Source organism: Narcine bancroftii, chromosome 13 (genome assembly GCF_036971445.1).
Source record: "Narcine bancroftii isolate sNarBan1 chromosome 13, sNarBan1.hap1, whole genome shotgun sequence".
Classification (NCBI taxonomy): domain Eukaryota; kingdom Metazoa; phylum Chordata; class Chondrichthyes; order Torpediniformes; family Narcinidae; genus Narcine; species Narcine bancroftii.
Genome location: NC_091481.1, coordinates 72,209,186 through 72,235,367, shown reverse-complemented (window position 1 = coordinate 72,235,367; position 26,182 = coordinate 72,209,186). Strand labels below are relative to the sequence as shown.

The window sequence follows — 26,182 nt, the reverse complement described above, 5'->3', positions numbered from 1 at the left end:
ATGTTGAGGAGTCTGATGGTGGAGGGTGAGCAGCTGTTCCTGAACCTGGTGGTGCGAGTCTTGTGGCATCTAGACCTCTTTCCTGAGAGCAGCAGTGAGAACAGAGCGTGTGCTGGGTGGTGAGGGTCTTTGATTATCACTGCTGCTCTCCAAGACAGCGTTCCCTGTAGGTGTTCTCATTGGTGGCAATGCGATGTCTTGGACTACGTCCACTACCTTTTGCAGGGCTTTTTACTCAGGGGTATTGGTGTCCCCCATACCAGATCATGATGCAGCCAGTCAGCACACTTACCACCACACCTCTGTAGAGGTTTTCCAGAGTTGTTAGCATTGCTAGTCTCATTTGCTTGAGCATGCAGCTGAAAGCAATGAAATTCATCTCAAGGTCAAATGCAGTATTCTTATGAGGCAAGATTAAAAGCTAAGGCTTTTTTCCCTTTGGAGCACGAAGGAAAGAAGTGATTTAATGGAAGTCTACAAGATTATAGAGGCATAGATAGGGTGGACAGACAGAGGGGTGACAGTATCAAATACCAGAAGATATTTGTATAAGGTGAGGGAAGGAAAGTTTAGGGGAGACGTCAGGGTAAGTTTTCTTTTACATAGAGTAGTGGGTGCCTGGAATGCCTTACCAGGGGTGGTGGTGGAAGCTGGAACAATAAGGACATTTAAAGGACTCTTAGACAGGCATATGGATGGCAGAAAAATAAAGGTTTATGGGTGTGAGGAAGGGAAGGTGTAGATTGTTGAGTAGGTTTATATAGGTTAGCATAACATCATGTTCTTTAAAAAAAACCTTGTTTTAAATCAGGTAATTCAGCATAAATGAGATGTGAATGCTTTGTCTAACTCGTCCCCATGCTGAGCAGAGAATTTAGGAATGCAATCATAAAGGTAGCCAGTCTTTATCCATACCAATATCATTAACACAGGGAGATCAATCACCACCTCAGCCAACACATTAATTCTTTGAAGGTCCCCCACCTCCCAGGTCATGACCTCTTCTCACTAGGCACTTTCAGATGGCCAAAATCCCCCGATGTAAAGCCGCATATAATGCCCATATGCAGCTGTCGGGAGGCCATTTGAAAGTGCAGGAGGTGCATGCGAGGCGAACTTTGTAACCCTCCACTGGGAGGGATAATTGCTGGAGCACTGAGGTCCCCCCAAGCACATGAATCCAGCCGCCTGAAAGCAGCTGCTAAGTGGATGACGTCAGCTGGTGAGTGCCTGACAGCTCCTCTCCCCGTTGCCCCTGCCCTCCGGCGCAGAACATCAGGGCGGGGGCAGCCGGCGTGCGCTGTCTGCCCCACAGTGTGAGGACTTGTATCGGGCTGCCCCCGCACTGACAGCCCGCACCGGCCGCCCCACAATGTGGGGACTTATATTGGGCTGTTGGGAGAGCGGGGCAGTGGAATCAGTGTGGGGATGTCCCGCGCGGGACGTCTGCACGCTGACAGCCCGCGCCGGCTGTCCCAGCTCTGACAGCCAGCCATCCTAAACCTGACAGCCCGAAGGGACAGGAGCCGGAGTGCACTCAGAGGCGCATCCGGTGCAGCTGTCCCTTCAGGTGGCCAGCGCTGTGCTTTTTGCACTGCCATCTGAGCGGCAATTCAAAGGGACGCTTCCACTTCTGCAGGCGCATTCTTGGCCATCAGTATTCTGAAACGAATACTGAAACGAGCACACAACGGTACAAAAACAGCTTCCTCCTCTCCGCCATCAGATTTCTGAATGGACAATGAACCACAGACACTGCCTCACTTGGTCTCTTAATTTGCACTAATTTATCTTTAAAAATGTAATTTATAGCAATTTTTACATCTGTAATGCTGCCACAAAACAACAAATTTTGTGACACATGTTCATGTTCAATAAATTCTAATTCTGAAATCGTTTCCCGCTTCCAAGGGGATGAAGGATTTCACCTGCATTGCAGTTTACATTCTGTCACCATTACGTTAACGGACTCCTGCAGAGATACTGGTCTTTCAGTTTTCTTGTCTTGTTTCTCCTTTGGATTTAATTCATTCACACACTGATTTTAACTTAGATCCTGCATGTCTAAATGGTAAACGAAGTCTTGGGACCACAGCTAGTTATGGGCCGATGTTGTTGATATGGAAAAGCAAGTTCAAGTCATGTCAAGACAGCCAGTTTCCTCCCACTGTTCAACGTACCGGGGATTGTATGTCATTTGGGTGGACTTGGGCACCACGGGTTGAAGGAGCCCGTTACTGTGCTGAATGTCTATATTTAAAAAATGAAAGTAATAAAACAGAGTCTGAGCATCGAAACACACGTCCTACTGCAGGGGAGGTCGGGACCGTGGAAAGTTTCTGCATCGTCAGAAGCTCTGATCGATGGGCGGCCAGAGCCAAGGCGTGAGCTGAGGCATCAGAAGCTCCAGCATGCGGGCAGCTGGGGCCGAGGTGAGAAACTAAGGATCAAACTTTATACGGGATAAATGGAAAATTCCAGATTTTTTTGACCAAAAATAAAGGATTGACTTTTACGAGATGAACATTTACACGAGTATATACGATATTTCAGTTACCTTCAAGGTAAGAGATCGTTTAATGTATCATGTACTTTGAACGTTGAGTGGGTGGGGAGGGGGGGGATGAAGGAGGGAGGGAAGGGAGGGGGGAAAAGGGGAGAAAATGACACTGTATATTCAAGAGGGAAATGTTTGTGTGTATTTTGGTCGGTATGATTCATAGTGTGAAAAAAAAAGGGTAAGAGATCAACTTTCTCCTTTCATCCCTCCGACTGTCATCAGTTTAATCGGAAAGAAAATATAATCAGGTCAAATCCACCACCCTCTGGATGCAAAGTTTGCCGTCCTATTCAGACTCACCTTCTCTGCCAGTATTTTCCATGTATTTCTTCATTCTAAAATTGTAGGGGAAAACTGAAGTGGTTGCTCCAATCTCAGCTCCCATGTTGCAGATCGTAGCCATGCCTGGGAAGAGAAACTAGTTTACTTCAAAGTCTTGAAGCAAACCTTGAGTCTTTTATAAATCAATGACAGGATTGAGGAGGACCTTTAAATGACTGAGAAAATAATAAAATTGACGGAGAGCCTGGATAAATTTCATTACACGAAGCTGTCTGCTCGCCATTGTTAAAGAATAGCCCATTTGTATTTTTAAGAAAGGACTACTGTTGAAGAGACAGAGGCAGTATGATAGGACTGCTTACAGTTAGCTTAACTTTCATGGTGGGAGTTCTGCAGGAATGTAAGTGAGGACATGGAAGAATTAGAAGGGGAGGGGTATAGACCAACAGACAAAAGGTGTTAATTGGAAAATTGAGAATTGATTTTGGCTCTGTGAAAGGAGACAGAGGGAAAAGAGAAGAGAAAGACAGAGCTAGAGAAAGGAGACTGGGACGAAGATTTGGGGGGGAAGGAGGTTCAACGGAAACTGGAGAAGTTGATGTTAATGCCATCCAGTTGAAAGGTGCCCAGAAGGAAGATGGTGCTGTTCCTCTAATCTAGGGGTGGTCTGAGTCTGGCAGTGCACGAGACCATGGACAGATATGTCAGCAAGGTAATAGAGCGGGGAACTGAAAGGAGTGGCCATTGGGAGATGCATACTATTGCGGCGGACAGAGTCAAGGTGCGCAATAGATGTAAAACAGAAGGAGGCAACATTGAAAACACAATTTGCTGTACATGACAGTAAAAGGTTTAGCGGACATACCTGTGCAAGATATGGAGTCAACTCCAGGCCCATGATATTCCACTATTGCACCAGTGCCCCCTTTAACTGTCAAAATGCCTGCCACTTTCAAGATGACATCCTTTGGTGATGTCCAGCCTGACAGATGTCCTGTGAGCTTTACCCCAATCACCTATTTCATTTTGAAATAAAAGAACATGGTCTCAGCAGTCAGATTCAATTGTACTTTGGTAGAACAATCCAATTTGGCATACAAAAGGTCAATTTTAGGTTTTAACTGGTTTGTAGTCAGCATATACGACACAGACAAATATACATGATTAGCAAGCGATGGATCCTAGGTCCACTCCTCTTTCCTTAAAGTCATGATTTACTGTGCTATGATTTATCACAGCAATTGTGGAAATGACTGTGGCATTTGATCAATCAGACCCATTGCTCAGAAATGCCAATTTACCAACAACTTTCAAGAGGCTTGGCTAAAGAGCCCATCTTGGTGTTGCTTTAAATATTGATGATCAGTGTGATTGTGGGATTGGAGGGTTGTTCCCAAGACCATTCTTTTCTCTTAGAACATAAGATATAAAGAAATACATCATTCTAGCAGATAGTGTTCAGGACCAGTTTCACCGCATCCCCAGGACTTACTCTCACCACCCATTCCCCTTTACTACAAACCAACATCACTGAAATAACACAACCAGCAGGGGGGCGGGTTCAGCAGCTGAAGGACAGGGCAGGCACTAACTTCGGGGATTGGCCACTCCTCACCACCACAGCTCCCTGTTACTTAGTGCAGGTAAGGCCTTCTTCTTTCTTCTCCGGTGATTTTTCTACTTATTTTTCGGTTACTTTCTCCTTCTTGGGTGCCATCTTCTTTCTCTTCTCGGTAACATTATCTTCTATTTCTTATATTTTATTTTTGTTGTGCTTTGTCTTTTCCTAACTTTTTTCCTATTTTTCTGGAGGGCTGGTTTTCCCGACCGGCCACTACTCCATCACATGACTCCCTCCCCAACAGACAAAAGTTGAAGTATACAATGTATATTACAGTACCACTTCGATTATCCAAAATTAGATTCTCCAAAATTCCTCAGTTATCTGAAATTTTTAAAAAAATTCAGATAAATGAGGATATCTGAAAAAGTCAGAAATCTTCATTTATCAGAAATCTTTTTGGAGCTGAACTGACTGTGGACCTTGGGCACCCAGTGGGGGCAGAGACCTCAAGCTCCCAGGCAGGAGCTGGGCTTCGGTGGGGAGGTGTCGGTGGTGGCCAGCAATTTTTTGGGGTGAGAATTAAACATTATTTTAATGCTTAAAAAACCTTCTTTTGTTTGTTGTTGTTTAAACACCGTTATGAGTGATTTGCTGTTGCTACTGGGCTGTTTTTAAAAAATGACCAGTTCTCCAAAAAATACTTTTATCTGAAATAGGCCCAGTCCCAACTGTTTCAGATAATCAGAGTTGCACTGTACATTGTTATATATTATTACGTGACAATAAAAGTAACCTTGAATCAATTAAATGTCCCTGGTTAAGAGCAATTGGACTAGAAATGGAATCTGAACTGGTTTGTACCCTAGAAGCAGGCTAGCCAACCTCCCTAACACTGACAGTAAGGTGGATTTTAGAAAAAGCACAACACCTAAACTTATTTTGAGAAGCATATACTTTGGCTGTGCACTTAGAGCAAACAATATCATATCACAATCCAACCTTTTCCGTTCTCTCTCCCATCAAGCACATGCAGGGATCAGTGAAATGAAATAATGACAGACAACTCCAGTACAATGACGGCCTCACAGCTCCAGGTTCAACCTTGACCTCGGGGTTAACATATTCTCCCCATGGCTGTAGAGGTTTCCACAGGCCGCTGTTTTCCTCCTACATCCCAAATCTAAATTACTGCTCACCATATAGTATGTAGCAAAATAACAATTAAAGGAGAGTTGATCAGAGTGGGAATTTTGCAAAATAAAGAGGGATGCTTTGTTGGGAGCCAGCATAGACTCAATTGCCTTAAGTGCAAGAAGAATCCCAGTGCATTTATGCATTGTACTGATGTGTCAGACAATAAATCTTTTCTTCATAAATAAAATGATCTAGAATCTAGGTCATAATAAGTAATTTGATTTTCTTTCCATATAGAGAACCTCAAGAATATATAAAGAGTACCATAGAACAGTACAGCACAGAAACAGGCCCCTTTTGGCCCCTCTAATCTGTGATACCACATGTACTTGTGTAATAGACCCCCAAAATCGTGTACTTTCTGTATGACCCATGTAAAAGTTGACTCCCCCTCCTCGCCAGCACATCTGAACTCCAATGCCCAGAGCAGCCGCTCTCTGGAGCTCATGGTGACCTGACCACAAACCCTTGCTTCAGCCACCCACCCATCCAAGCTCCCAACACTGGCTGCCGATCCTCGCCCTGGCCTCCCACCCAACCCCCCGGTGTCTTGAACCACACGGTTACAAATGTAACACCCATGTAAAAGTCAACCCCTCCAAATTTGACCCAAAAAAATTGGTCCCAAAAACCTGCCTCTTATATAATTATATACTGGTATATGGTAAATGTTATTTCAATACAATTCACCTTGTGAACTCAGAAATATTTTGGTTGGAGATAAAAACAGGTGTAAACAACAGATTGACTGTTCAGTTTTCTTAAATAAAGAATGTAGAAAGGTTGATAATACTCCGTGTCAACAAACCCTAACATTTCAATTCCAGCTATGTCCAATTTGCAAAGTCAAAGCAATTACTTTACCTTTGGACACTTTAGTTCCCAAGGAATTCCTGCCATTACATCGACTGCATCTGCTCCTCCTACTCCGACGCAAATACCACACAATCCACCACCATTAGGAGTATGAGAGTCTGTGCCAATCAGGAGGACACCAGGATAAGCATAGTTCTCCAAAATGATCTGTAAATAAGACCCCAGCATTATCAGTCTTCACTGGAAGCCATTTCTCAGTTTAAAAAAAAGAATACCGGAAGTAGAGGCAGGAATGGGCCATCTGCGCTCCCACTGATTAAACACATGGTTGATTTTTGTCACCTTTACTTTTTCATATTAACTCCAAATCCTTCATTACCCTTGATTTCTAAACATCTATCAGTGCACTCGAGTATGGATCTTCAAGGTGCACTGGCCTCTGGTGAAGAAACTTCTCATCTCAGTTTTGAATAACCCACCTTTTATTTTGAGATTCTGGACTCCCTAAACCAGCAAGAACATATCTGCATTTATCCTGCCAAACCCCTTAAACGTGGCACAAGTTCCAACCAGATCATCTCTCAATCTTCTAAATTTCAGAGAGATGAAGCTCAACATTAATCTAACTTTATAGGACAATCTCCCCCCCCACCCCACCCCCACCCCCACAGGCATCACTCAGGTGACCCTTTGTTGTGCTCCCTCTTTATTATATCCCAATAAAGAAATAGTATAGGCTACAGGAATTCCTCCGCATCTGTTTTAAAAGGGTGTCCTTCATCCTGAAGATGTGCAGTCTTGTCCTTGACCCCTTGACCATGGGAAACAACATTTCCACATCTATTCTTTCAACATTCCAAATGGTTCTATGAGGTTCCCCCCCATCATTCATCTGAACTCCAAGGAGTACAATCCAAGAGTACCTCATATGCTAATCCTTTCATTCCAGGAATCATTCTTGGAAATATTCTCTGAACCCTCTCCAACAACAGCACATCCTTCCTTTAAAAAGGAGCTTAAAACTGTACCCCGTGCTCCAAGTGATCTGCTTTAAACTAAGTGATCTGGAGTAAGAGCAGGGAGTGGGGGTTGGGAAGTGAGGTGAGATTCACAGGCTCGAGGATAGCTTCCTATTCTCTCCATTCGATCACAGGAAAGGTTGAGACACAAAATGAATTGTGGGACGTGGAAGCAATATCAGCATCTCAGTTAGGACTGTCACACAATGATTTCCTTGACCGAAGAACTCCACAGATGGGGCACAAAATCAAACGCTAAACTATTCTAAAATATTCTATTCTTCAAAACAATTAGTTAAGTGTGAACCTGATCAAGGCTGTGCATTTATAACCCAGGCATTTGCATATTGGAATATCTGTTTTGGGCTCTGAAATTCCGAATTCTTACCATGCAGTCAGACTCTGAAGAGAGTGGACACCTTGTCACAGCAATTAGAAGCAAATATTGTCACAGTAACTGATGTCTAACTGGGAGTGTTTAGTTTGGTAAACTAAGGTTTCAGCTCTGGTATTTGGAGGAATGGGTGGGGACATAGTACATAAGAGTGGCCATTCCAAAAGGAGGACATGGTCATAGGTTACTATACATATATATATATATACACATACAGTGTGTTTGCATTTGTTGTTTTTGCAATAACGTTTACATTTTATTAAAAAATATAATCTTTTGAAACACACAGTATATGCACATCTATGACCATGTCCTCCCTTTTTGGAAATGGCCACCCTGTATATAACATATCTTCACAACGGCTTGAGCTGCCTGTTGGAATTGGACTGCTAATGCAGGGGCACAAAGCATGTCATCCAGAGGGATAGGAGAGATGTTTTTAAAAAAGTTGTTTATTAAAGGGGGTGGCAGGGACTGTTGACCAGATCTTGTCATTCACTACGCTGAGATCAAATCTACCTTTGATGCATTCCATTCAACCTTGCCTTCCAGTGACAACATTCAATTAGTAACAGCTACATCCTCATTTGCAAAATGCCATTCAATCTAAAGTGGTGGCTACTGTGTGTGCACAAGTGTTAGTGTTGTGTTGGCTGTTTTATGCTGGTGGGGGAGGGGGGGGAAGGTACATGAAACAAATTGGAAATTGTTTAGACATTGGTTATATTCAGAAAGAATGAAAGATAAAGGTGAACCTCTCAGGGTCCTTCAGGCAGGGTTTGGATTGAGCAACAGGAAACAAAAGTTGTTAATTGTGGAATGTGACAAACTTCAAAGCAAGAGTTGGAATTGATTTTTGATTCTTCACCTGATGAATGATGCCAGAGCCAGGTTTCCAAAAGCCAACCCCATACTTTTCTCCTGCTGTTGCCAAGAAATTATAAACTTCTTCATTCATTTCCTATAAAGGGAAAGTGGCATTGGTGATCAGTATGAAACACAAGCTGCTGAGACCAATCTGTTGGACAGTGCAAGCCCCAGAAACAAGGCAACCACAAAGATATTGAAGACAGATGAAAAGAAACAATCTGTAAGGAATCTGTAGTTAAAATTAGTCTTGCAAATTTTTACATTTTATTTACAGCACGGTAGAAGCCTATTCTGGCCATTTAAACCCATACCACCCAGTTACACTCAAGTTAACTGGCAACCCCGTATGTTTTGGAGGGTGGGAGAAACCAGAGCACCCAGGGAAAACCCACACAGACACAGGGAAAACATACAAACAGTGCTGGATTCAAACCCAGGCCCCTGGTGCTGAAACAGCATTGCACTAACAATTTGCTAACGGTGCAGCCTGATGGATGCGTGACACTTTTAGTATATTTGTAAGATTACCAGTAAGAAATTATCTGGAAGAAATTGAAGGAGAAATAAAGGGCACAGGGTGGGAAACATTTCCAAAAGTCAATAATAAGCTTCAAGACAGAACAAAGAGGACCATGGAAGAAAGAGGGAAGAAAAGGACAGTGGTGGGAGAAGGAGAATGAGGAAACATTACAAAGGCAAAGAAGGGATTACCAGAAGGGTTGAAATGGGGTTGCAGGGAGGGGAGAAGGGACTGGGGACTGGTCAAAAGTGGACAGACTAGAAAATGAGTGGAGGGGGAGGGGAATTGGACGGACAGAAGGGGTGAGAAAGCAACACCTGTGCAATTAAGTACCTTGGCTCGAGCCAGATCCTTCTCTCCGCCGATCTGAGCTTCAATTAAGTGGTCACAGTGGATTGTCGATGGCACGGCTACCCGAGGCAACCCACTGCTGATAAACTGAAGCATGGCCATTTGAGCAGTGGCATCTTGCATTGCCACCCGATCAGGGCGGAGGCGCAGGTAGGTTTTCCCACGGCCTATCTCCTGATTCGCAGGGTCATCCAAGTGACCATACACAATCTTTTCTGAAAGTGTCAAGGGCTTGTCCAATCTATCGCAGGAGATAAAAAATGAATGATACAAATCAGCCGTAAACTTGCAAAACCATCTCAGAAGAAAAACCATTGCCTGAATTCAAATGCAATTGCTTTGCATTTTCAATGCGGCTCCCTACTGTTGTTGTTCAAACTCAGGCTTATTTTTACATGCACAAAAGTCTAGAATTGCGTAGGTCTTGGTTCAGAATCAGAATTTATTGTCATGAACAAATCATGAAATTCGATGTGTTGTGGCAGCATCATAGAGCAAACATTCTATTATAACCATCTTACAACATTATTATAAATAAAATAAATAGTGGCGCACAAAAAGGAAGGGAGTGTCTTTGGTTCATTGATTATTCAGGAACCTGACGGCAGTGGGGACAAAGCTTTCCTTGTGCTGGTGAGTGCTCATCTGTAGGCTCCTGTACCTTTTTCTCGTTAACTGCTTTCTGAAGTTGTCCAACCATTTGAACTCTGAGCTCCTGCCCTCTTGTGGAGCGACATTTTATTCAACACTCCTTATTCTTCGTCCCTCAATGTCTCATCTCACATTCCCCAGTACTATACCTCACCTGCCAAGTGCCTACCCATTATACCAGCCTGCCTTTCCTGCTGTTATCTTATCACTGAAGCCAAGCTGCTTGAAACGCACATTTTGAGTCGCTGGCAAATTTAGAATTTGCGGCTAGTGCCACCACACCGCCCCCCCCCCCCCCCACCCCGATCGGAAAATGCAAAGACTTGGTGGCAAAAAGGTGACGAGGCAGTGGAGAAAGCTGGTCCAGAATAAACTTCCAGGTCATTTCTAGCATGTCCTATGAATGCAAAAGTGCATAAAAGCAGAGGGGGATGGGATGCACTGGAATTTTTGAGGCTTTGAGGTTCTACATCTAAAACTGTATGATACTAATTATAACACAGGAACAATTCTTCCTGTTCCAGATGGAATCACTTGTCACACTTTAAAGTTATCATGTTGTCTGCCTAGTTGAAGTTTGACATTCTAGCTAATTAGTTCAAACTTCTAAAGGTCATTTCATCCTTACCTTTTGCGAACGATGGAAACATTTTTTTGCAGCAGCTCATAATTGACGTATTCATTGGGCTCAAAGCGGCTCATGGCTATTTTGGCCCGCCGACACACAGCAGAGAGATGGTACCTCCGAACCCCATGCCTTAGAGCTTGCTGCAAGATATATGAAAACCACACAGAGTAAAAAGTCATCTTTAATCACACTACAAAGTTCAAAGAGGGACTGATGATGCACAGAACCAAACTTGGCACCAGAAGAGATTACATTCAGGATTGAAGTGAATCGCTCAGAACAGAGATGCGGAAGAATTTAATCAGCCAGAGGGTGGTAAATCTGTGAAATTTGTTGCCACAGGTGGTTGTGGAAGCCAGGTCATTGGGTGTATTTAAGGCAGAGATTAGCCAGGTTAGGGGGAGAAGGCCAGGCAGTGGGGCTGAGTGGGGACATGGATCAGCTCATGATTAAATAACAGGGCAGACTCGATGGGCTGAATAGCCTATTTAACCTCCAGGTTGTTCAACCTTCTAAACCTGTAAAACTGCAGTGGGTGAGAGAGAGAAGAACCTTGCACTACTCCTGTCCTTGGAATCACCTCAGTTACAAATTTACAGACTCACACGGCCAACTTTTTCCACTATACAGCCTTGCAATACATTCCTGGAGTGATAACATCGCATTTAGTCAAATAGTTTAGTAATAAAGATTATTGCACATATTCATGCTCATAATGTTCAAAATCTTAAATGGTACACCATCACCAATTGGGGAGTGGGGAAAAAAAGGATAAATAACTTAAATATTGATTCCACTCTAGGAAATCAGCAAAAATCAATGCAGATCAAACTACACATAGCCAACAACACATTTCCAAACCAAATATTCTATAGTTAGTCAAAACTTTTCCATCTGGGTCTCTGCTCAGCAAGTTGACCAGTACCAGAAGCAGCAAGAAATGGACCACATTCAGGCTTGAGCCAACAAATGGCAAAGACCATATCTAAATCAAAACAGGCTCTCTTCCACACAGCGTAGATGCCAATGAGATTTGTTTACCTGGATGTAAAGTCCAGAAGGAGCAGCAGAAATTGATGAGAAATAAATGTTAACAACTTCAGATTCCTGGGTATCAACATCACTGAAGATCTGTTCTGGGGCCTCCATGTCAATACAATCATGAAGAAGGCTCACCAGTGGCTAAACATCATGAGGGGTTTGAGGAGATCTGGTATGTTACCAAAGACTTGCAAATTTCTCCAGGTGTACTGTGGAGAGCATTCTGACTCTTTGCATCGCTGTCTGGTACGGAGGTGCCAATGCACAGGACAGGAAAAGGCTACAGAGAGTTGTGAACTCAGCCAGCGCCATCACGGGAATCAGACTCCACTCCATTAAGGACATCAACAAGAGGGAGTGTCTTAAGAAAACAGCCTCCTGAAGGACCCTCACCTCCCAGATCATACCATTTTGACACTACTACCATCAGGAAGGTCGTACAGGAGCCTGAAGACAAGCACCCAGCAGCACAAAAATACTTTCTTTCTGCCATCAGATTTCTGAATGGACAATGAACCACAGACACTACCTCAGTTTCTCTTCTTTTATCCTTATTTTTTAAATGTAATTTCTAGCAATATTTGCACCTGCAATACTGCCACTAAACAACAATTTTTGTGACACGTGTTCATGACAATAAATTTTGATTTGGATTGAATCAATTATACTTAGACCAGGAGTAACTAGTACTCTCAGGAATTCATAACCCCACAGAGGTATGTTCTGAGGCTTGATCAAATATATGCAAAGGCCAGGCAGGATTGGTAAATTTTGGAAACAAATCCCTTAACAGGAATGTGCAAATGGCATCAATGAAGAAAGCAAATCAGCGCCTCTTCCTCAGGAGTTTGCGATGGTTTGGAATGACATCAGAAATCCTGGCAAATTTCTACAGATGTGTGGTGGAAAGTGTACTGACCAGCTGCATCATGGTCGGGTACGGGGACACCAATACCCCTGAGCTAAAAGCCCTGCAAAAGGAAGTGGACACAGCTCAGAACATCACTGGTAAAACCCTTCCACTATCGAGAACAGCTACAGGGAATGCTGCCTTTGGAGAGCAGTAGCAATCATCAAGGATCCATAGCACCCAGCACATGCTCTGTTCTCTCTGCTATTAACAGGAAGGAGGTATCGGTGCCACAAGACACGCACCACCAGGTTCAGGAACAGCTGCTCTCCATCCACCATCAGATTCCTCAACAACAAACACAATCAGGGACTCATTTAAAGACTCTTACTTTTGCACTTTATTGATTTTTTTTCTCTCTGCATTGCAGTTTACTTCCAGTTCTTTATTTGTTTACATGTGCATGTTGAGTACAATTTTTTTTTGCAATGTCAATAAGTTTATTGACATCTGATTGTCCAAGTATAATCTGACCTAACAGCATTCCTTGGTCCTCGGTGCAAAACATGAAGACATACAACCAGACTTAACACACATACAGAAAAACAATACATATGCAGGACAAGTATTTCATCTATACAAATATTGTTTGTACAATATGAGAGTCTCAGATGGTTATTGTGAGCAGTTCCTTTGCTCATTCAGCATTCACACTGCCCGTGGGAAGAAGCTGTTCCACAGCCTGGTGGTGCTGGCTCTGATAACCCTGTATCTCTTTCTTGACGGAAGCAGCTGAAAGATGATGTATACATGGAGGAAAGGTTCCTCAATGATTTTGCGCACCCTCTTCAGACAACGATCCTGGTAGATCATGTCAATGGTTGGGGGAGGGGAAAGAGATATTCCAGTGATCCTCCCTGCCACTCTTATGGTCCTGTGGATGTATCTATGATCCATTTTTCTGCAGCAATTGTACTACACTGTGTTGCAGCCACCCAGAGTGATCTCGATAGAGCTCCTGTAGAAGGTTGACATAATGGTGGCTGGAAGCCTTGCCCACTTCTCAGGAAGTGCAGTCACTGTTGCACCTTCATGACAAGTGAGGAGATGTTGAGGTCTACTATAGGTCACTTGTTAAATGGACTCTACAGAACCTGGTGCTCTCTATTCTCTCTGCTACAGAGTGTGCTGCAGGGTGGCTGTTTCTGGTCCTCCTGAAGTCCATGATCATCTTCGTCTTATCTTCATTGTTAATCTCACACCATTTCATGAGATTTTCCACCTCTTCTCTGGAGTGCTACTAATTGTTGTTGCTGCTGAGGCCAACAACTGTTATGTTATCTGCAAACTTGATGGCACTGTTGGCGCTGGATCTGAGATGCTGGCATGGGTTAGGAGTGGGCTGAGGTGTGCCAATGCTTAGTGTGACAGTGCTCAACGTTCTGCTACCAATCAGGACAGACCTTGGTCCTTCTGTTAGGAAGCTTAGGATCCAGTTATCAAGAGGGATGTTGAGTCCCAGTGAGAACATCTCCTCCACCAGCCTCTGGGGAATGATCATATTAAACAACGAGCTGGACAATGGTGTATGAGGCATAATTTTCCAGGGGGACCAATATGGCGTGAAGCATCAAGGCTATAGCGTCATCAGTAGATTGGTTTCTTGATGAAGGGTTAACGCCCAAAACATCAATTATATATCTTTATCTGTGCTCTACGAAGTACATTGTATGACCTGCTGAGTTTCTCAAGCATTATGTTTTTACTTCAATCACCTTGTCTACAGACTTTTGTGTTTTACTGCCAGCGTCTCTGGAAGGTGTGCTTTTATCACCAGATGCTTGTAGCATTTCATAATGGTGGAGGTCAATGACACAAGGCGTTAATCGTTGAGGCCAGTTATTGTCACCCTCTTGGCTACCGGTGGCTGTCTCGAACGATGGACTGCTGCAGTGAGGTTTTGAAGGTGTCTGTGAAAATCTACCGCAGAGACCGTGCAACCCTTCAGTACCCGACCAGGTATGCTGTCCGGTCCCGCTGCCTTGCGTGGGTTCACCTTGGACAGGGTTGTCCTCACCCCGACCGGGTAACCTTGTTGTCACCTTGGCTGTCCGAAGCAAGCACGTCCTTTGGATTTTACCCATTTTGATTGTGTGCGTAATTTGCATCGCCCCGGAAGAGCGGGCAGGCAAGGCGGGCGGGCTGCCATGGAAACCCCACACACCCCACCACCAACCCCAGACGGGCCACTCAGGGACACGGTGCCGGTGACCGACACGGTGGAAGGTCAGCGAGCGGCGCCGGCCCGGGCCCCGACACGGCCACCGACTGTCACCGCTTATGACACGATTCCTTTCCCCATCCCCTGCGGCTAAACGCGGCCGCCATCCCCGTCCGATCGCCCTCGTTACCTGCAGCCTTTGAGCGGTCAGGATATACGTCGCCATTTTGTTCACTGACAAAGATGCCGCACGGCTATGACGTCAGAGAGCCGCCTTTTGTAGTGCCGCAGGTCCTCACCGCGAGTGACAAATATCGATTTATAACAACGATCTTTCTCAGGGAAAGTGAAATCAATAAAACTAAACTTCAATTAATATCTCTATATTAAGTGTATTCAACATTTTTACAGTCGATATTCTCTATATGAAATTTATTTCAATGCTTAAAGCAAAATGACCTTCCACCGGAAGTAGTGTTTACTAAGGCGTATTTTAATCAGAATTCCTTCATGCTTTTGCTTTAATATGTTTAAAAATTGACTTGGGTTAAAAGGGATTCCAATTGAGGGTTTTCTGGTGTTTTTGTGGATTTAATTGTGAAGGGAGAGGTCAGAGGGCAGGCGGCGCTTCCGGCGGCTGCTGGCGCGGAGCGGTGATGGCGAAGCATCACCCAGACCTGATCTTCTGCCGCAAGCAGGCGGGAGTAGGTGAGGCGGGATTGTTCGTCCGAGTTGCCCTGGGGGGTGGTAGGGGTTCGGGCGGGACGGGGAACGGGACTGGGCGGCTGCGGGATACGTTGTTGGGGGCGCCGGGCCTGCAGGCCTTGCCTGGGGAGTCATTCACTACACAATGCTGACGAAACTCAACAGGTCTTCGACGTTCCCCGTGTAGCAAAGATATCGAACCAAGGTTAAAAAAAATGCTGGAAAATCCCAGCAGGTCACACAGTGAACTTTATACAGCAAAGATAAAGGGACAGAACCAACGTTTCGGGCTTCAGCCCTTCATCAGGATCTGAACAAAATGTAGGCAGGCGCCTGAATGAAATGGTAGAGGGAGGAGCATGGTCCCAAAGGCAGGAGGAATTCATATACTCTCCATGGTCTCTCCCTCCTCTTTTCCCTTAGCATTCCAATCCCTTCTCACAGAGATGAGGGTAAAAGCTCCATTATTGTCAAATAATATTACATTTAGAATGTAACATACATGCAATTCTTTAACTTTTGCCTACTGCAAGGCGGACAGAGTTGCCACTTTATCCAGTGCCCCTCACTGAAACCTGGACAGTCTCCTCTCCAAGTACTGATCAGGTCTGAGCCTGCTTTGCTTCTGAGATGAGACAATCTTAGGTATGATTAGGCTTCTACAGAGCCATTCCCTACCCCCACCCCCCAGGTTTACTAGTGTGCCCCCCTCCCTTCCTTATTCGCCTTTTTTTTTTAATTCTCTGCCTTTGGGAGCATTCTGCTCCCCCTGCCACAATTTCCATAATTTGATGAAGAGCTCGAGCCTGAAATGTTGGTTATGTATCTTTATCTTTGCTGTATAAAATGCACAGTTTGAATTGGTGAGTTTCTACTGCATTTGTACTTTTACTCCAACCATGGTGTCTGCAGACTTTTGTGTTTTACTAATGGTATTGTAGTTTAGTACACAAGAGTGCTTGGGAAACTCAGCAGGTCACGCAGCATTCCTTGTGTTGGAAAGATATTTAATCAAGGCTTTGGGCTTGAGCCCTTTGTCAAGGTATGAACAAAATACAGGCAGGTGCCTGAATAAAATTGTGGGAGGAACAACACAGGCAAGCGGTCCAAAGGTGGTTAAGGGAGGACAGAAGAGAAACAAGCTGGGAAGCGACAGAATCAGGGTATAACTCTGAATGAAGAAAGCATTTGTCAAGGGAATGGTGCTGAAGATTTGGCCTCTTGTATGAAGTGAAGCACAAAAATCTGCAATGCAGTGATAGTAATAAAAAGAACTCAGCTGGACTCGCAGTGTCCATATATATTACCAACGTTTTGGGTCTGAGCCCTTCCTCAAGGTATAAGTAAAATGCGGGCATGTTCCTAAATAAAAAGATGGGGTGAAAATACATGCAATAACTCATGGGTGGGGGAGACATGAAAGAGACCAGCTGAAGGGCAGAAATAGCTCTCTGAAAGGTGAGGGAAGGATGTGGGAAGAAAGGAGATAGCAAGATATAAGGATAACCGAGGAGGTTGTGATGGCAGTGTTAAAGATAAAGGTGGACAAGTATTCCCAAGGACACTCAGGGAGACTAGTGTACAGATAGTGGAGCCATTAACAGAGATATTTAGGATGTCACTGGGGTAGTGCCAGAGGATTGGAGGGTGGCTTATGTTTTCCGCTGTTTAAGAAAGGGTCCAAATGTAAGCCTGGAAATTATAGACCTGTGAGTCTGACGTCTGTGGTGGTAAGTTGATGGAAAGTGTTCTGAGGGATAGCATTTACAAATATTTGGAAGACCAGGGATTGATGGTTAGTAGTCAGCATGGTTTTGTCAGGGGTAGATCATGCTTAATAAACCTTATAGAGTTTTTCGAGGGGGGTTACAAGAAAGATTGATGAAGGGAAGGCTGTGAATGTTGTCTATTTAGACTTTAGTAAAACTTTTGACAAAGTTCCCCACAGGAGGTTAGGAAAAAAGTTGGAGGCATTAGGTATAAATAAGGAAGTAGTGAAATGGATTCAGCAATGGTTGGATGGGAGGTGTCAGAGAGTAGTGGTAGAAAATTGTTTGTCAAATTGGAGGCCGGTGTCCAGTGGAGTTCCTCAGGGATCGGTCTTGGGTCCACTATTGTTTGTTATTTATATTAACGATCTAGAAGAAGGGGTGGTGAATTGGATAAGTAAGTTTGCAGATGATACAAAGATTGGTGGTATTGTGGACAGTGAAGAAGATTACCGTAGCTTAAAAAGAGATATAGGAAAGCCAGAGGAGTGGGCTGAGAAATGGCTGATGGAATTTAATACGGATAAGTGTGAAGTGTTGCATTTTGGAAAGGCAAATCTAAATAGGTCATATACATTGAATGGTAGACAATTGAGGAGTGCAGAGCAACAAAGGGATTTAGGAGTTATGGTAAATAGTACCCTCAAAGTTGATACTCAGGTAGATAGAGTGGTGAAGAAGGCATTTGGAATGTTGGCCTTCTTAAATAAGAGTATTGAATTCAAGAGTTGGGAGGTTATGATGAAATTGTACAAAGCATTGGTGAGGCCAAATTTGGAATACTGTGTGCAGTTTTGGTCACCGAATTATAGGAAGGATATAAACAAAATAGAGAGAGTGCAGAGAAGGTTCACGAGAATGTTGACAGGATGTCAGGGTTTGAGTTACAGACAAAGGTTGAGCAGCCTGGGGCTTTTTACTCTGGAGCGTAGAAGATTGAGGGGGGGGATTTGATGGAGGTGTTCAAGAATTTAAAAGGAACAGAGAGAGTCAACATGGTTAGGCTTTTTCAATTAAGAGTGGGGGGTATTCAAACCAGAGACCATGGTTTGAGATTGAAAGGGAAAATTATAAGGGGAACATGAGGATAATAAGCTTCCGGCGGAGGTGGTTGAAGCAGGGTCGTTATTTACATTTAAGGAAAGACTGGATAATTACATGGAGGGGAGAGGATTGGAGGGGTATGGACCAGGTGCTGGTCAGTGGGACTAGGAGGGTGGGGATTTGTTCTGGCATGGACAGTAGGGCCAAACTGGCCTGTTCTGTGCTGTATATGGTTATATGGAGAGAGCGAGGGGAAGGGTCTGAATGGGTGCCCCTCTCCCTACTTGCAGGTGTTCTGCTCCCCCCTCCTGCTGGAGTTTATGCTTATTGCCATGTGTACTGAAGTCCAAGGAAAAGGTTTTACCTGCTGTCCAGCAAGTCAATCCAAGCATGTACAGCAGAATAAAACGGAGTGCAGGGAGTAAAAAAAAAAGGAATGCACAGAAGTGCTGGAGAAACTTGGCAGGTCACACAGCCTTCATAGGATACAAAGGGATATAACTAACGTTTTAGGCCTGAGTCCTTCCTGCTTTTCATCCAGGTGCCTGTCTGCTTTCTGCTCATACCTAGATGAAAGGCTCAGGCCTGAAATGCTGGTTTTGTACCTTGGCTTCCTGTGGAGGCTGTGTGACCTGTTGAGTTTCTCGGGCACATTTTATTGCATAGTGAATTCACAGGATTTTACCATTGTAAGGTTCATTCAGGAGTCTGATAATGGCAGAAAAGACAGATTGAATCTGGAGCTTGTCTCCAGTATCCATGACATTTTGGGCCTGATCCTATCTTCAAGGCCTTAGCTCAAATCTTCAGTAATATATCTGTACCTCCTCTGGATGCTGCAAGACCGGCTGAGTTTCTCCAGCATTTGTGTTTTGACGACAGTCACAGTTGTCTGCAGACTTTCGTGTTTCACTGGAATCTGGTGTTGCATATTTTCAAACTCTTCAATCTTTGATGGGAGGAGGGAGAAGAGAATGTGGCGGGGGTGCGATGAATTATCTTTGCCTTAAGGCAGTTTCCCATCAATGACCTCCATGAATAGGACAATGAAGTGTCATCATCTACGCAGGTACAATGTACATGTGCACCAAAATTCTTAACTTGCTTCAGCCCTACAGCCATGTAATATATACCAACAGCAATGTCACAAATTAGCTACTATAATGTGCCGTGAAACAGGAAAAGGGATTCTAAAGTGTGAGAGTGCAAAGTCATGCAATGTGGAGTCTGCATGTTCTTCCTGTGGCCATGTGGATTTTCTCCCACCTACAAAACTACCATGCAGTTTGGTAGATTGGGTCATTTGCTGCATCCAGTGTTCTCATTGTGGTCTCCACATCGCAGAGACTGGGTGCAGACTGGGAGTTTGTTTCATTGAGCACCTTTGCCACACTTGCGCCCACACCACCATTCAGATCCCCAAATAGACCTTTGAAGTGAAGAAACATTTCCGTTGTGAATCTGCAGAAGTCATCCACTGCGTCCGATTGCCTTGTGGCCTTCTCTATGTCAGAAAGACTGGACGCACAATGGAAGATCGCTTCACTGATCACTTTCACTCTGTCTGCTCTCCCAATGGCCAATCATTTCAATTCTACACCCCATTCCCATGCCAAAATGTCTGTCCACAGGCTCATCCATTGCCAAACAAAGGCCACCCGTAACTTGGAGGAGCCACACCAATAATTCTGTCTGGGCACTCTCCAACTAGGTGGCATTAACATCGATTTCTCCTGTTTCTGCTAGGCCACTCCCTGTTTTCTCTTTCTCTCTTATCTCTCTGTCTCCTTTCATAGAGGTATCACCCCCTTCCCCAACCCCTGCTTGCTGTTGTGCTCTCCCTCCCTTATCCACCTATTACCCTCTTGTCTATGATCCTGTGGTCCTTCCCTAGCATTTTATTCAGGCAGCTGCCTGCATTTTGCTTGTATCTTGATGAAGGGCTCAAGCCCAAATTGTTGGTTATGTACCTTTATTTTTGCTATATAAAGTACATTGTTTGACCAGCTGAGTTTCTCCAGAATTGAGTTTTTTTTTCATTTCTGTAGTGACCACTTATTCTCCATTTGCCTGGGTGAGTCCTGCTCCAAGAAGCTCAGGACCAACCACACACAGTAATGACAGTGAGAGAAGTAAAACATGAAAGTCTGCAGACACCATGATTGAAGTAGAAACACAAGGCTGGAGAAGCTCAGCTGGTCAATGCCTTGACATAGCAAGGATAAAGATACATAGCCAACATTTCGGCCTTGAGCCCTTCATCAAGTTACGAATTCAGACATCTGCCTACATTTTGCTCATATGTTGATGAGCTCAAGCCCCAAATGTTGGTTATTTATCTGTGTATTTGACCTACTGAGTTTCTCTAGGATTGTGTTTTTACTATGAACACAATGATTATTATCCTCGATGCTGAACCAATTTATAGACTGAACTGTGTAACATTTTACTGTATTTTGTAAAGGAGAGATCCCTGACAGACTCCTCTGCAAAGCCTGACTAATAGAAACAACTCTGGCTTTGCATAAGTGGCAGCCTTGTAACTATAGAGTGAAGAGAACACAAGCCCAAATGAAGAAAATGACTGCTTCTTCAAGAGCTCAGCTGAATAACTTTTCACTATTTCAATTCACGCAACAAAGACAATTAAATTCTACTGCTGAACCTATGGCCCCTTGTATCTCATCATCCTTTATGGTCAGTGACAACCATAATCTAACTTCTGTATCTTTTTATTTTACAGCTATTGGACGATTGTGTGAGAAATGTAAGTACTTTGTCTCTTGATTATTTTCCTGACTACATCTTTTGCAGTCGATTACTTCTGATTTCTCCTGATTGGAAAGTGTTTACTGGATCTTTCTGCTTTCAGCAGGTATTTCGCAAACTGTTGCAGAGAGCCAAGTGCTAACAAAGTCAGAAGTCACGACTCACTGTCCAAGTTCAAGTGTATTATAGATCATTACAGCAGAGTACAGACCACATGTCCCACAATGTCATGCTGACTTACATATAACTACCAAAAAAATAACTAAGCCCTCCCTATGTCACAATCTTCTATTTTTCTTCCATCCATGGCCCTGTCTAAGAGTCTCTTAAGTGCCATGATTGTTCCAACCTCCAATGCCATCACCCATGGTAATGTATTCCATGCACCCATTCTCTGGTACTTAGGATTGTCACAACTTTGTTTTTTTTTAAAAAAAAGCAACTTACTGTGATATCTCCCCTAAATTTTCCTCCCTTCGCTTTGTACAGATGTGCTCTGGTGTTTGCTACTCCCGCCCTGGGAAAAGGTGCTGACTGTCTACCTTATCTATGCCTCTCAGAATCTTGTAGACCTCTATTAAGTCTCCTTTTATTCTTCTTTGCTCTAAAGTGAAAGCCCTAGCTCTGCTAACCTTGCCTCATAAGATGTATTTTCCATTCCAGGCAACATCCTTCTTGTAATGAGGTGACCAGAACTGAACACAATATTCTAAGTGTAGTCTCACCAGAGATTTTTAGAACTGCAACATTACCTCATGATTCCTGAATGGAATTTCCCCTGTCTAATGAAGCCCGGCATCCATAAGCCTTAACTATCCTATCAACCTGCGCAGTGACCTTGAGAGATCACATGTTGCATGTGCCCAGGTGTCGTGATAAAAGGTTTGTTTTGTGAGAAATCCAGCGAGATATCTCAGTACAACAAGACACAAAGCAAAGAGTCGCTACAGAGAAAACAGAGTCATTAATCTTGATAGTGTTAGGGAGGGAACAGTCCTCGAGTATAAAAGATAATCCGCTGGGAGCATTTTGCGAAATGTTGCCACACTAGCACCATTTATTTGGCATAAACCTGCTTCAAAGTTTTTGGTCACCTATTGAGCTGCAGAATGTCAGTTTGTTTTAAGATGTAGGGTTTTGCTCTGGATTTAAATTAAAGGAGTATGGAAGAGGCAGGAAGGTTTTGCTATTGGTTTAGATTGGTTGGAAAAATATGTACGTAGCATGTCAGAGTTTAACCTTCAAGTCCGAGTTTAACCTTCAAGTCCAAGTGAAATGCGCTGATATCTTTTTTTAATGCCCCATTTAACTTTTAAACTCTCATGAATGATGTGTGACATCTTTACTGTTCTCGTAATCATAGAGCCTCCACTGATAGAAAAAGGCAGATGTGTTTTGGGCACTAATGGCTTTCAATGTCCTCCTAATTCTGAGCTGCCTCATCCTTTGCTAACATGTTTATGCAGAGAAATGAACCTTGCTCTTTATGAATTTTAGACATAGAGGTTATGTTTTTCAGACTCATTAATGTTCATGATTCTACTTGTTAATGTCAAACTTTTAACCTGAGATTTCTGTCTTCTATTTGGTTTCTGCACCTTCATTTTGTTTGAGCAAGTGCACCCTTCCATCTATTAATCTTCTATTATCCTTCTTCACCACTTTAATGCCTTGTATTGTTAGGCTCAGCACTCTGGTGATCCATTCTATTTATTGCAATTTTTATCATCGTCAAAGCCTCTTCAGGCTATCAGTCTTTTACCTCTCACTCATGTCTGATTTAGTCTTCAGAGAGTTTTTCTCTTTCCTTATCTCTTTCCCTTCTTCCTGTCTCCTTCCAGATATAACTTCCTTCTGTTTTGTCACATGTGCCAAGGTGACAAAAGTTTGTTTTGTGAGAAATCTAGCAAGACATCTCAGTACAATATGAAGGACACAATACAAATGCTGTTACAAAGGGAGATTAGTTTGTATTGAGCAAAGATAGCATAATTTTAAAGAGAACTGAGTCCTTAATTTTGAAAGTGTCAAGAGTGGAAGGATAGGAAGTAGAGCAGTCGTAGCATCTAAACCCTTTCACCATCTTCAGTTTTTAAATTTTCAAAACCTTTTTGAAGCTCTAATTTACTATATTGGTGTAAAATATACTTTAACTCAAATGGATGGAAACTTGATATAAATTCATTGTTAGTGTTTTTTTTAAATCAACTGTCCAAAATGTTAACAGTTCAGTCTGATTTCTAATTAGCCATTTTAATGAAGATTGCTTATTGTAATAGATTTGTTATTTCAATTACATTTGTTTTTACAATATAACTGTTACTGCAAGAGCCAAATTTGACAATTTTCCTTGCAATGGCTGGATTTTTTGATGATTCATGTTTTTAAAATATTTATGAATTAATATATTTTCAGGAGAAAGAAAATACTACTGACTGCACTGTTTCAGACTTAAACACGAATGTACATTGATTTTTTTTACCAACAGTGTTTCTAGGTGCCTATGAAGCTGCATTCATAATAAAAACACAAAGCTGGGGAAACTCAGCAGGTCAAACAGTGGACTTTATATAGCAAAGATAAAGGTGGATAACCAATGTTTTGGGCTTGAGCCCTTCATCAAGGTATGAGTAAAATGTAGGCAGGTGCCCAAACTTGGCTGTGCTCCCATTTTTTTTCTTTTTGGAGACCAGCATTCTTTTTGAGCCCAGACTCCCATCTTCTCCAACCTTGTTTTCTACGAGAATTCCATTCTGCATTTTTCTCCATCGTATCTTCCTTTGCTGACACCTTCCCCTCACGTTTCCCCCACCCCCCCTCGGTGCTTTTTGATTTATCATTGACAGGAATCTTTGCTACTCTTTCACCTGGCACTTCTGATCTCATCCCTCTCCTCCCACCCAGAGCAAGGACGAGGCTCCTCTTTACTTTCCACTTCCACATTTGTATCCACGCTAATTTCTACCACCTTTAAAGCAATGTAGTCACGCCTACCATCCTTTTTCACCATTATCCTGCGACGTTCCTCCTGCTTCAGCACCCTTCTCATCTAACCACAGGCACTGCCACAAATACCTTAAATTAAAAGTTGCCTGAAAATTAATTCTTTAACGGCTGTGGTCCTGCTAACTGTGGGACAGTTTTGGCTTTCACAACTGAAACTTTGTTGAGTTAGAAAATACAATGAAGGGGCAATGAGGTTCAGCTCAAAAGGAACTTGTTTAAGAGGAGAGGCAGGTTCAAGGATTCTGAATGGCTAGCTCAGCTGTTACTTGAAGGGAATGGATGGGACAATTGGCAACCAGTTTGAAACCCGATTCTCAGTTGGAACCTCTTGGTGCAATGCTTCTGTTGCACACTTAGGGGGTGCTGTTTTCAGCCCAGGTGTTAAACAGAAGTCCATTGACATGATCCACTTCTTTTTTTTAAAAATTTTTTACTTTTCTCACCATAAATCACAATAGCCATGATATACACTTTTTCTTTTCCACACATTTACAGTGACTTTTTCTCCCTCCCCCCTCCCTCCTCCCAAGCCACCCCCCCACCCCCCTCACGATCCACTTCTTTACGTAAATGTTCACACCATGCCATTGCTTGTGGATGAGCAAGGTGCTCAATTGACATGTTAGTCCCATCATTAACCCTTTGGATTCTGTTTCCCAGTTTTCAAGGACTAGCAACAAGTGCATGTACTCCCTGTTCTGGTTTTCAGGGACTACCAACAAGCGCATATACTCTGTGCCCTGTTTTCCAGGACTGGTTTTATGCCCAACCATCAGCTGGTTCATACTGGTGTTCATACTATAGTTTACCCATGGACCCAGTCTGGAGTACATATTATGAAAGGTTTAAAATGGCCGGAGTCCAAAGGATTAACATTGCCAAAAACTGTTTATGAATTCTGCGCACTCTGACTGCCACATTTGCCCATGTAACAGTGACTGAATTTCGAAGTAACTTGCTGTGTGGTACCATGAGAAGCTTCTGAGAAATCTAATATTGTGTGACATGAATGCTCATCTGTCTTCTTTGTGCACAAATCTTCCATTGCATTTCATTAAAAGAGTTATCAGACTGCCTTGCCTTTGACCCTGCCAGAATCAGTTCTACGAATGGTAGCAGCCTTCTGGTGGATCACTGAAAAGTGATTGTTTGGCACAGCTGAACCTTGCCACTCACCATATTATGGAATTATGGAGGGACATGGCTGGAAAGAGCCCCGCCTCTCCTGCCTACACTGTTTACCTTTCATCTGGGTTGGTGTTCGTGAGTTAATATTCTATAAATCCAGTCAGCACAATTGAAGAAGATAATCACAGCTTTGTAACAGGATTTGTTCAGTACACCAATCACTTTGCAGTGGGAGTTGATCCAAATGCAGTTATCAGGTAAAGCAGGCTTGCATTTTGCTATCTCTAACCCCCAATCTACAGTTAGTGTGGTGGTTGGCACAGCGCTATTTACAGTACCAGCAGCCAGGATTTAAATCTTGTGCTGTATGTATGTACGTCCTCCCCGTGTCTGTGTGGGTTTTCCCGGTGAGCACCAGTTTCCTCCCATCTTTCTAAACGCCTGGGGGTTGTAGGCTGATTGGTGTATTTGGGTGGCACTGGTTTGTAGGCTGGAAGGGTCCTTTTCCGTGCTGTAAGTCTAAATTCATATTTAAATATCTAAATGTAATAACAAAAGATTGTAGCTAAGTTCCAGACAAACTATAATTGTTTTAGGCCATAGTAGTATTTTGAAAAAAAAATCAGAGGTGAGAGTGGGGTCAGTGAACGAATTAAACTCTATGAACACTTTTTCCTTACAACATTTTTGCACTTGCTGAGAATGCTGTTTACTTCATGACTCCCATTGAAACAACTCCTGTTGTTCCTCAGCTGTCAGCTATCCTCCTCAGTGAGCGAAAGGGTTACCACTGCATTGGT

General features: G+C 43.3%; 2 protein-coding genes across 4 annotated transcripts in view; one reads left to right on the top strand and one right to left on the bottom strand.

The window, feature by feature from the left end:
• Positions 1 to 15,260, bottom strand: part of aco2 (aconitase 2, mitochondrial) — a 39,706-nt gene extending 24,446 nt beyond the window's left edge. For 2 of the 3 annotated variants that reach the window (XM_069908748.1, XM_069908749.1), the window contains exons 1-7: positions 15,152 to 15,260; positions 10,850 to 10,989; positions 9,553 to 9,811; positions 8,698 to 8,790; positions 6,465 to 6,623; positions 3,708 to 3,858; positions 2,861 to 2,965 (exon numbers count right to left, since the gene is read on the bottom strand). In XM_069908748.1, coding sequence (XP_069764849.1) covers positions 2,861 to 2,965; positions 3,708 to 3,858; positions 6,465 to 6,623; positions 8,698 to 8,790; positions 9,553 to 9,811; positions 10,850 to 10,989; positions 15,152 to 15,187 — 943 coding nt within the window. In that variant the 5' untranslated portion in view covers positions 15,188 to 15,260. Of the gene's footprint in view, positions 1 to 2,860; positions 2,966 to 3,707; positions 3,859 to 6,464; positions 6,624 to 8,697; positions 8,791 to 9,552; positions 9,812 to 10,849; positions 11,029 to 15,151 lie in introns of those variants that run through there. The other variant, XM_069908747.1, reaches the window with a different exon arrangement.
• Positions 15,261 to 15,567: 307 nt separating this feature from the next.
• phf5a (PHD finger protein 5A) overlaps positions 15,568 to 26,182 on the top strand; it is a 39,318-nt gene continuing 28,703 nt past the window's right edge. Inside the window, exons 1-2 of the mRNA XM_069909839.1 lie at positions 15,568 to 15,669; positions 21,223 to 21,246. Of these exons, the coding sequence (XP_069765940.1) occupies positions 15,618 to 15,669; positions 21,223 to 21,246 (76 nt within the window). The 5' untranslated portion in view covers positions 15,568 to 15,617. The remainder of the gene's footprint in view (positions 15,670 to 21,222; positions 21,247 to 26,182) is intronic.